The sequence below is a fragment of the Hesperophylax consimilis genome, chromosome 25 (assembly GCF_061612785.1).
Source record: "Hesperophylax consimilis isolate HC1 chromosome 25, BYU_Hcon_1.0, whole genome shotgun sequence".
Taxonomy (NCBI): Eukaryota; Metazoa; Arthropoda; class Insecta; order Trichoptera; family Limnephilidae; genus Hesperophylax; species Hesperophylax consimilis.
In genome coordinates this window covers 9,419,394-9,431,758 of record NC_142860.1, presented here as the reverse complement: position 1 = coordinate 9,431,758, position 12,365 = coordinate 9,419,394, and the positions used below count along the sequence as shown (strand labels likewise).

The following is a 12,365-nucleotide window of genomic DNA, read 5'->3' as shown; positions in this document are numbered from 1 at the left end:
ACATTTATATAATTATACACAAGTTTTGACTACCATAATACGGACATGTGTCTAGTGTGGTAGTCGAAAAGCATGTAAATCCAAATATATTTTTATGAATAAATGAATAAAGAAAAAAACAAAAAAAATGTCACAAATGAGCTGCTTTCCGTGCAGAAGTCAAATTGCACTATTTTTGAGCATTGGTTTGACTTAATTTTTGGTACTATGCTCTGGGGTCGAAAGGACAAATATGATAATTTATCAGAACCAGGACCGACCCTGAGCCAAACTATGCCTGGTTTTAGTGTTCCTTGTCACAACCAGTAGACACCTAGTGAGGTGGCCTTTCCATGAAAAATAATCTGAAGGGTTTTAGGTGTTATCAGCGCCTTGGCAATTCGTCGCCTGGGCTGCTTCAATTGCGCCCGCATATGGCCGGCCCTGATTAGAACACCTGCAATTAAAAAAGTATTTGTGATTTAACGCAATATAGTGATCTCCTCTTGAAATAATTGAGTTTTTAAAGGAAAAAATATTTATTCATATTGATATTCCGTATTTACGCCTGCCAATAGACAATAGATCTTAATATTAAAACACAACGTACTAAAGTATTTTATTCTAAAATATTCTATTAACACAATCTACGAAGATATGATATGAAACAATTTATGTTTCAATTTTCTTTTTTCAATCGGAATTCTTGTTTTATTTTTATTTTTTTATTATAACTAAACACTTATCACTTACATTACAATCTTATTTTTCTGTCAATCTTAATGTCTAGGAAGATAATTAATTATACAACAACGTCTTAAGACTACTTAAACAGAAATTTCATTCAATAGCATCATTTTTCGTATCATGTTATGTTGTGCTATAACTTCTGTTATTTCGTGTGGTATCTTAAATAAGTCATGGCGATGAATACAGCTCAAGTATTCAGTCGTAGTTGTCACCGAGAGGATTGCCTAGAAGAATGGGCTACCAATGGAATAACTCAAAACTTAGTATTAGAAGAGTTGCGTAACGTCTGGTTACTAGGCTAAATCTATGTTTTGCCTAGAGTAAGTCTTTATAGTGCATGAACCTCAGATAGGTTCCATGCATCCACATATAGACGTACCTGAGCAATTTATTCGAGCATATTTACATATTTAGTTTAGTCCAACACTGAAAGAAATGTTTAGGTACTATTTACAAAATTTTCAGTAATTATCTACTAAACAGTTTAGTTGCTGTGGTGACTGCCGAACTTTTAGCTACTGTTTGCTAAACAGCAGTTTATTTATGACAGCTTAACGATTCAGATATTCTAGCTAAACTAATCGGTTGAGACAGCTTTCTGTGTTTAGTTGTGTTACCTAAACTGTATTTATGACAGCTTAACGATTCAGATATTCTAGCTGAACTAATCGGTTGAGACAGCTTTGTGTTTAGTTGTGTTACCTAAACTGTATTTATGACAGCTAAAGATTCAGATATTCTAGCTAAACTAATCGGTTGAGACAGCTTTGTGTTTAGTTGTGTTACCTAAACTGTATTTATGACAGCTAACGATTCAGATATTCTAGCTAAACTAATCGGTTGAGACAGCTTTCTGTGTTTAGTTGTGTTACCTAAACTAAAAAATATATACCTAAACCATTTTGTAGTGTTTGGTTAGAAAAACATAACTGTTTAGATGTAGTAACCTTATTATTTAGTTAATATTCCGAAATGGTTAGGTTGATTAACTAAACTTCGGTTGGAATACCGATATAGGTGTTTTAGCTCTCTACTGCTAGCTAGCTTTAGGTACTGTAGCTTAGCTTTTTGGTTAGATTATCTGTATTAAATAGGAAGTGCAGCTTTGCAGTTTAGCTGAAAACAATACAGGGTGTAAATGTAACCACCATCAACTCCAAGAATTGATTCAGAATCATGGGTTAAATACTATGAGTTGCAGGTAGTTTATTACAACCCTTTTGAGAGATAAAACTTAAATAAATAAATATCATGTTTTGTAAGACTAGAATGTACTTATTAAAAACCTCATTCACATAAAATTTATTTTGTTAAGAATCGTCTCTCAAAATATTATTTCCAGCTACCAGCAAAGCCTCAAAAAAGAAAACACGTTTGATAATATACACATTTATATTATCATTTTTTATAATAATTTTTTCTTAAATATAGTAAAAGTTGTTTGTGTCCTGATTTGGCACATTCTTTTCGGCGCTGCCTGTATGTGTCTTTGTGCTTTTCTACGACAGTATTGAATGTTAAAATTTATCTGTTTATCAGAAAAATGAAAAACTTTGTTACATGTTGTGAAGTATTTTTATTTTATTTCACTAATATGACAGAAACAAGAAACACAAATAAATTTATAAGCACAAAACACATTTTAAATGTAAACCAAGTCTGCGACCGAATCTTTATCTGGTTTAAATATTCATTTGAGTCGCTAATATTGTTCCAAGTGATTAAATATTTCAATTTGAGGTTTTAGTCATAAATTTATTCAAAAAATAATATGAATACAGCATTCATGAGCACGAAACTCATTTTAAGTGTGTACCAAGTCTGCGAATGAATTTTGAACCTCACTTAGCACGTTGAAGTTAATATGAGGAAATATACTCATCTCATGAAACATTAAAATGCAGTATTTTTTAATATCCGGCATAGATACTGCTGTTTTTTTTAATTTTTCAAATAAATTTTGATTAATTCCCGGTTTTAGAGATACTGAAGCTAATTCATTTTTCAGGGTCAAAGGCGAAGGTAATGCAAAATTTTTAGATAAGAATCGATAACATTTTGGTCCTCCCTTATATACAGCAAGTGCCAAAGATTTATCCGCGCGACTATATCTTCGACCCTTTTTTTGACCGGGCTAAGCTTTGATTGTGATAAAATGAATTTAGAGAGAACGAGATTTAAGCTTGAAAGAGAATCTTCCAAGCAGGTTCTATTTCTGAACGAGTTGCCATAGAAAGGCGTTTCTTTAAATAACAATTTTTACGCTGGACATACCGCAGCTTCCGCTTGGTACCTAAAATCTCCAAACGCATTTTCTTCTTCCTGGGAGAAAGAGCTGCGGTTGACCCAATGTAACCTTATATGCTCTTCCTATTACCTGGAAAACACACAATATTTCAAGCTAATTATTACATTATTCAAATAAAAGGAAAAAAATAATGATTGTAAAACAAAAAACTATAAATATTCTTACGCAGGGAAGAAACGTTTTTCCGTGTGGCTGAATTACTGCCGCTGATGTCTGAAAAAAAAATTATCTTAGTGGAAAGGAAGAAACGATCAGCATATTGGATGATCAAAATTTTGAATATCGTCGGCTTAGAGTGTAAACCTGCTAACGGCCAAATAGGTAACTTTACAGGAGAGACAAAAAACGTTCTTAAAAAAAAATTAATTAATTTTAAGAAACGGTTCTAATACAGTATTGTGTATTTTTTTATTCTTTATAATATAAATCAAAAGAAGAGTTAATAAATTCAATATTTATTTAATAATTAACACATTTATGATATAACAGGTTTTTGTAGTGCAGTAACATTATTAATAAAGGATTTGGCAGTTTTTCACTCTTAATATTAAACTACTTCATTTTTTTATAAATTAAAAGTAATGCTTCTAAATACAACGTTTTGTTAATATAGATTAGGAACACCTTTTTCGGTCTCAATATTATAATATTGATAGATTCTATAACTTTGGAAAATTATCACGTAATTTAATTCTAAAACTAAATGCTCTATTATAATAGCTTCTCTTAATAACAAAATTTCTCTCTTATCAAAAAAATATTGAACTCTTTATATTTTACTCTCTAACATAAAGTAACAGTTACACGTTGAAAGTTTGTAACCTGAATATTTCTAAAATAAAATCAAAATAAATCACATTACACACCAGTCAGTCTCAATTATTACTAATACGAGTAGTGACTAGTCATGAAGTAAATTATCATAATAATAACGATAGTCTTCAGGTAAAATACTTTTTAAATATTGCAAGTCTTCAAACTTCCTTTTTGTAATTTTTATTTTTGTTTGAAAGTGATTTCTAAGGGAATCAAAAGGCTATGCAATTACAGTCGGTGATTTTCTTTGCGGTAGTATTTTCCATACATCAGTGAATCTCAATTTAAAAAATACGTCACCGTTGGGAGTGTACTGAAGAGCTCTAATATCAGTAACTTTAGCGTCATCTTTACCACGTCCAGGACGAATGCTTTTTAAAAAAATTACTTCATCAAAGCTTTGAAAAAAGTATGGTTTAAGTAAGTTACATCATAAGGTCTAGGGTTTTTCCTTGCCGACCTGCAAATAGATATATACTCCGCAGGAACATTGATGTTTTTAATTTTTCGAAGAAAACTTCTTCGGAAAGGTTTTCACTTTGTGATGGCATTATTTATTTTAGTAAAAAGACAAATAACTTTGTTTACATCACTTTATTTGTAAACAATCAACATGTTTCGTGAACAATTTTCACTTCTTCAGGATCAAACGTATACGTATACGTTTTTATATTTTTTTATAGTGAATACCTCACAAGAGTCCCAACTGCTCCCGTCTGGAGCCAGTGAGACTATGGCATCCCCAATTGGGGGATGTTGTGAGGCTGAAGGTAAGTGGTGAAGGGAAAGAGGAAGGTGGGGAAGTACCTGGCTATTCAGATCTAGTCACTAAACACGGCTAAAGCCATTTGGAGCAACGTTTCAATTCTGAATGGTGGTCTTACACCAGGGCGATACTGGTAGTATCTTCCACTCTGGAACGTGCCGCAAATATACTATATATTATTTTAATTAATTAATTGTGAAATAACACAAATAAATCAAATAAAATTTATTTGCGCACGCCGGGTTTGAACCCGCGACCTTCGGAATGGCAGTCCAATGCGTTACCACTGGACTATGCCGGCCGTCAAAATTTGGTCGTTTGATCCTGAAGAAGTGTACATTGTTCACGAAACATGTTGATTGTGTACAAGTAAAGTGATGTAAACAAAGTTATTTGTCTTTTTATTAAAATTGATGTTTTAGTCCATATGTGTGTGCCCAACTTCAAGAAACTTTGGTTTTATGATTATGTTGTGGTTTATAGCAGACAATAGCAATGCATTAGACGTTACACAATTCATGTTTTGATACGTGCAACTATCGCTATAAACAATGATTGTATTTGGTTTTGCTTGTTCATTTTGTCGTAAAACCTTGTTCTCAATTAAACTGACCCATATACTTGAAAACTCTTTCGAATTTAAACCTCCTTCGGTTTCATTCCATAATTAGCAATTGCCATCTTTGTTCTTTAAATTAAGGCAAGATTGTGTATTTGGAGCTTTGTTCTATAGTATAAACTACTCTTTTTTTATTTGGGAGCCATCAGAACCGCCTGCAAGTCAACCGTTAACACACTTTCTTCAGCTTTATCTTCTTCTTTTTCTTATCGAGCTTCTTCTTTTTAAAAACAAAAATACGTACCTTTGCAATATCTCAATCCTCAAACCTCCGTTTGCACAAGTAACACCGAATTATGTCATTATTTGTAAGAGCACGCGTGCTGTCATCGAAAACTCTATACAGAAAGGCGGTTAAGATGGACTTAGCAGCAGACTTTTGACGCAATGGATTTGGCAGTTTTACTTATCACGCGTTTTTGTCAATTTAAAGCCAAAACTGACACTAGCTGTTTTTCCTAGCTTGTGTATTTTTTTTCTTTTTTGAATGGTATAATAAACGTAAAAACAGTCAAAATGGATTTAGCAGGCTTACACTTTAAGCCGACGATATTATTCCTTATCAAGTAACATAGAACAGATGTAATCTTACCTACCGTAATCCTTTTGACAGGAGGAACCAAACTGCTGGTACCCGGTAAGATATTAACCTCTGGAATAAACATATTTATCGGGTTAACCAACGTCTGTGAGCACATAGCATATTATTCCTTAAAATAAAAATTATTCCGTAAAATAGAACAGATTTATACCTCTGCAATTCTGCATGATCCTTTTGGAAGGATTTATATTTTCCATGATGTAATTATGGTCTTTGAAGACATCGCACCGTCCTGGCGGAACACAACTTCAATTAGCTTAACACTTTAGCTAACTCATTTTTTTCAGTGCGTGTTTCCGTTTAGCGACTGAATTACTGCAGCTGGGTCCCACAGGAACAGGAACACTGATGTTTGAAAACAAAATGATCTTAGTGGTCAAAGGAAAGAAAGAAAAGATCTGCATATTGGATAACAAGTAACATAGAACACATGTTTACCTTTATAATCTTCCATGATCTTTTTGGCAGAAGGAACCACACCGCTGAAACCCGGTAAGATGTTATCAAGCTCTGAAATAAACATATTTATCGGGTTAACCAAAGTTCGTGAACTAAACATATCATATTGCAAGTAATTATGGTCTTTTATGACATCACATCGTCCTGATGGAAAACGGATGGGGTCTAAAAATAAATTAAATTCTTAGGTAAAATTAAGTTACACATTGCATGGAACACTGGAGACAAACAAAGGGATATTCACACCAGTATTTTCGTCATAACGGGTGCGATACTGTCTTAAATCTGGATAACTTCCAATGCCGGGTAGATTTAAAGTGGCAGTGCAGAACTTGCAGAACTTGAAACGCAGCGATCCATTGGGCTTTTTGTTTTTAATGGAGAAATGGCAGCCGCTAACTAACGCATATCTCGCCATTATAGGGTAGGATACGTATTTGATTCTATCAATTCACCAGGCCCATTTACCCTCATATACTCCGTGTTTCCTGTCTGTCACTACAGCCCTTCACACAACACGGCTTGATAACTTTATCCACTTTATCTTCAGACATTTTAACAACACAAAACACGCAAAAATCTGAACTGTCAAGATGTCAAGATGGCGTCACATGCGGTGGCGGGGGGTACTAAGAACTGAAAACTACGTCATCGCGGCTACACGACAAAAAGGCCGGTTCGGTTGTTTTAACTAAAGTTTTGTTATACTTTGCTCAAGTTTGTGCAATGCAAATAATTGTTGTGTAAAAATATCAAATTTAGATATTCCAACATCAGTTTAGCTATTTAAACAAAAAATTTAACCAAACTAGATGTTTAGTTAAATTTAGCTAAATACTTTGGGAAGTAACACATAAACTTAAGTTACTAAAGTGAAATAGGTTTAGTAAATTACTTTAGGTTAATTAACCAAACCGATTATTTTGTTTAGGTAAGTAAGCCTTTAGTGTGCTATTATTAAAGTTTAGTTGTAATAGCTCAAGCACATTTTACTAAACAACGACGGTATCTGCACATAAAGTAGTTTAGGTACTGTAGCTAAAGTTTAGGCGATGGTTACACAACTTCAATTAGCTTAACACTTTAGCTAACTCATTTTCTTCAGTGAAACACCACCATCATACTCCATCTTACTTCTTATAATGCCATCGATACTTGGTTTTAATTTCATCAGAAGTTTGAGATCATTCACTAACCGAAGACATCTGCCATATTTAACACAGAACTGGATGTCATTTATAATATGAGGAAAATATGAGGAACAACAGAGGACCAAGGTGTGAACCCTGGGGAATACCTGACAACGAATGGATTTTTTTCGATTTATGTAAAATTTATTACCAAATTTTGGCTTCTGGATTTCAAATAGGAGGCGAAGAAGATAAGTGTTTGTTGATCGGAGCCAAGTTTGAACATTTTGGGTAGTCTGAACTGTCATGATCAAACCGATTTTCCCTTGGCAAAATCCGTATACACTACACCTAGTTGGTATCTCGTACCAATCCCGAAAATGTCAGCAATTTAGATACTGTAGAGTTTTTGGCATAAAATGGTGGTTTTCTAATAGAAAAGGTGATTTGGTTTTGTCATTTCTTATAAATAATCGTTTCAAATATTTTTGGTATCGTTGACAGTATGGCTATAGTTCACAGATAAGCCTTGAATCCAGCTTTGAAAATTGGGCTTACACGTGTGAATTTCCAAAAACGGGGGAAACAACCAGTAAAGATGCTCAGATTACATAATATATAGCTCAGTAGATAACTAATGGCCTTTGACGTATAAGTAATTATGTTAGGAGGTATTCCGTCCGGCCCTGCAGCTTTTCCAGGCTTTAGAGTCTGAATACAGGCATCTATTTCCTCTGAACAGGTTAGCCTAGCACCGATTTCTTCTATGTTACAGGGCTCTTCAGTTGGAGTAAAGTCTAGATTTAGTAGCGCGGCTTTCTGTACACTGATTGGAAGTAGTCTGCAAATTTTTGGTTAACTATTTCGGGGTCGGAAATAATTTCCGGTCCGTCGCTCAAGTTGATATGGAATGTGGATTAGCTTCTTGGGATTTAATAAAATTCCAAAAGCATTTTACATCGTCTTTGATTCCAAAGGGTTTTTTTTTAAATATTGACGTTTCGCGGTTGGAATATCTTTTTTAAGCTCGGATCGTATTGCAGAAAATACTGATTGCTTCTTGTGCAGTTTTAAGTATATTGTATATGATGAAGACCTAATCGTAAATCAATGTTTTCAACCTAGTCACAATATGATATACAATTTTTTTGTCATTTGTTAAGAATATAACGTGGTGACACTTAGTACAATTTAAAAATAACTGGTCGTCCTGACATTAGGCTATTAATAATTGCTATTAAAGTCATCCTGTAATTTGATGCAATCATTTGGGTTTATGGGTTTGTACAGTTTGGCACCATCGGAAAATAATTCAATTTGTGATTAATACATATTACTTCAGTTCAGTTTTCTGTAAGAGTGCTGGCAAACCGGGGGCTTTATTTTTTAAATTAATTTTACAAAGTTTTCTTTACCCGCCTCACTAAACCAAGTCTTAATGTTGTGATTAATAATTTTTGTCATATTGTTATAGATTATTTTTTCTCACTATTTATACCTACTTTTATTTTATATATTAATTTATATTTTGTAATTCCATATGGATGTATATAATATCTATATAAAATGTTAATTGTAAAAAATAATATAATAATTATAAAAAACAATAAATAAATTATAGAATTTCATTATTTTTGAAGAATGTACTTTAAAATTTTTATTTGATTCTGAGTGTACTTCTAAACCTGTACAAATATTGTGATCTTTATAGATATATATATTGTGATCTTTATATTATAAAGGTAGTGAAAATTTATTTAACATAAATCACCATTGCGGGTCTCTACCTACTTACCACGTTACCATGACAGGTAGTTGAGGGCGGAGCTGAACTGTCAGGTAAGTGAAAAATATGTTCCATTTTTTTATTATTGAATATGGGTTCTGTTGCCGTTTCATAGCTTCTTACTTCCGTAGAGTGTATTAACTCGCATTGATAAATATAATGCATAGATACCCGTAAAGTCATTTTCCGCAGCAAGGAAATACTCGTATTACCCAAACAAGATCGTAGGGAGTAGGCTACTTAAAAATAAATAAGGTAAGTGCTTACAGGATACGGGAGCTCCGGAATCCCAAATCAATAATTATAATAAGTCAAAAGGTTATAGGAGAAACTTTATAGTGAAATATATATTGAATTGCCCGAAAACAGGAAAACAAACGGAACTAACAATGATACATTAAATAATGCCTGTCAAAAGCATATGACCAACAAATTCCGTTAACTAACAATGATGTTTTTTAGTTTAATAATATTTAGAAAGAAAAATAACAGTATATGTTCCACCACCACTTGGTGAAGGCAGAAGGTTTAGTTCCAGCATTCTGTAATATATACAGAGAAAATGCAGCAGTTCTTAGGTAGTAGATTCCAGTGGTTCCTGCAGTGGCATAGTAAAACATGATGGCAGTTGGATTGTTTGCGCACTGTCCCTTCTGGAAGCTATTCCAATCGGGACACTTGCTAGATGTGAAGTTCTGGGGGTATAGCGTAGATTCCTGGACTACCTTGCTATGGTGGTTAGTCCAGGAGTATGGTCACTATCGATGAGGATAGATCCGAGCTGATCTTGCCCTGAATTAGCGAAATAATCCACCTGACCTTGAAATATAATAACAAAAACAGAGCGAATTTATTATACAGTAGTCTTTATCACTATATGCTAGAAGTTACATCTGCATGTTCATAAAAAATGACAACTTGCGATGTTCTGCACACAGAAAAATGCATCTGCTAAAAGACATTGAAACTTATATAGATATTTATATGTAAATACGTTTATTCATTTTTACTATTCTTCGACAGACTATTTACCCAGTTACAATACAAAATTTCTTATTTTGAAATTCTTACATGATGGAAAATTTCAGAAAACGTTTTAAGGTTATTTAAAAAGTATAATATATTCTCAGTTTTATAAATGCTGTGCTAAAACATCTGTTCGTGTGGTATCTTGAACAAGTTGTGGCGATGACTACGACAGAAGTTTTCCGACACTTATAAGAAATATCATTCCAAAAGGATTGGGTTATCAATAGAATTATGAACTGCACTAAAACGAGATTTGCATATTGCAAGATTTGTAGAACTTCTAGTTTCTAAGTTGCCTCAAGTAAGTTCCACATTGCCTCAAATAAATTCATTTGATTCATGAACCTCGGATAGGTTCCATTCATCCGCAAATAGACATACCGGAAGAATTTTTCTTTGTTTAGATGTTTTGATGATAAACAACAGGAATTTGTAGCAAGTTGGAGTGAGCAGTGATATGTGGACCGATAACGTTAGTTTGGGATCAAATACGAAGCCGAAATCTTTAATTCTATTGACTCTGCAAAATGTTTGTTCTTTTACGATGTATAATACACTTAAAAATTTATTTAATTCTTATTTCTTTTTATCTGACCATTCTGCTATGGCATCGAGGTTAGGTTGCATTTCTAAAATGTTTTTATCATGTCAAAATTAGCTTTAAATCTCTTTTCCTCTGCTCAAACTCTCGTTCGTCACGGCTCATTTGTGTATTTCCAACCTTTTTACATCATTTGTCTACTAGGCAAGTAATCTTCAAGAATCTCGTTTTAATAATAATGCCTACTAGATTTAAAAAGAAGATCAGAAGGATGTCCACACCGAAAGTCCAAGTGATTTCCACTGCTACTTCACCATTACTATCACAAAGACAAACACTCTTCACCCGCAGTCTCTTGATACGAGCACTCGATCTTACCGATAAGTGCGAATTGAGCTGTCCAATTTCCACACAGTGAATTACGACACGGTACTTGAGCATACGTCGTATAACATACAGCATACACCATACGCCGTTCTCTGTTACTCTAAACACTAACGCATGCTCAACTCTGCCACATCAGTAAGAGCCCAAGAACCACCAGTCTTTACCTATGTGTACCACAAAGCATCATTCTTGGCAACACTGTCCTCGAATAATACAAAATATACGATCCTGCTTATCTCTACAGCACCACATGTTTAGTACTGGCATAACAGCAGAGGCCGGACGGCCTGGACCCCTTCAGATCTCTGCGAAAGTAAATCACCTTTCAACAACAAAGAATCACCATGCTTGCCCCATCGGTCCTAGTTTAATATTTGAATGTAATCTGAAATGGACAAGGTTATAGTGAAAATATAACCTACTAAGTTCGGTGAATTTATGCATTCTTGGACACGCTCACGTCACAAACCACCCTTTGCCAACTTATCTCCCAGACCAATGTACCCTCTAGATTATTTATTTTCAATACTGCATAGTTAGGTTAGACATCCCTCAGCAAACGCTGGCGTGGCCGAGATCGAACTGGCGTTTTTGTGGCTGTCGTCCAACAGTCTTTAAATCCGTGCTGAAGGAATCTAACATTCACGCGCTACGGCAAAAGCCAACTAATCCCCGATTACAAATGAGTGGCGTGTACATTATTTTAACCTAAATGGGCCTCCCGCCTAACTAATCAACCTAAACAAGGGATGGTACTAAATAGATGGTGCCAGACACTTTCAATGTGGGGGACCCTATGTCACAACCACATCAATTTTAAAGTAAATCTTCACTTGGAATACCTTTTTAAGAAAAAACTGAGGAACTCTAAAATAATGTATCAACAAAACTCTAATACGCTTTGGCGGCAATATGTAAATATTAATTCCTATATTTAAAAAAAACAATTACTAAACAAGTTTCATGTAGCTATCGAATCTTCAAATGTCACAGCACCCTTGAGGTGATTTTTTACGGTTATCCAATTATTGTTAACTTCTAGGAATAGAATGTAATTGAGGAAGCAAGTAAGGTAATTAATAAGACACTGTCACTTCACACACAACGACACATCATATAGATGCTGAGAGCTACAAAAAAGTCATGACAGTAGACCTTGTGAACATTAACAGATTCAATTATCGTGCTTTTATC

At 34.0% G+C, this 12,365-nt stretch overlaps 1 protein-coding gene across 1 annotated transcript; it reads right to left on the bottom strand.

Moving 5' to 3' along the window:
* Positions 1 to 2,208: 2,208 nt before the first annotated feature.
* LOC149411510 (uncharacterized) lies at positions 2,209 to 7,566 on the bottom strand. The gene is made up of 5 exons (XM_089646908.1): positions 6,545 to 7,566; positions 6,278 to 6,349; positions 5,991 to 6,184; positions 3,203 to 3,250; positions 2,209 to 3,106 (listed from the first exon to the last, which is right to left on the bottom strand). The coding sequence occupies exons 1-3, from the start codon at positions 6,714 to 6,716 to the stop codon at positions 6,123 to 6,125; spliced, it is 306 nt and encodes a 101-aa protein (XP_089503034.1). The 5' UTR covers positions 6,717 to 7,566; the 3' UTR covers positions 2,209 to 3,106; positions 3,203 to 3,250; positions 5,991 to 6,122.
* Between the last annotated feature and the right edge of the window lie 4,799 nt (positions 7,567 to 12,365).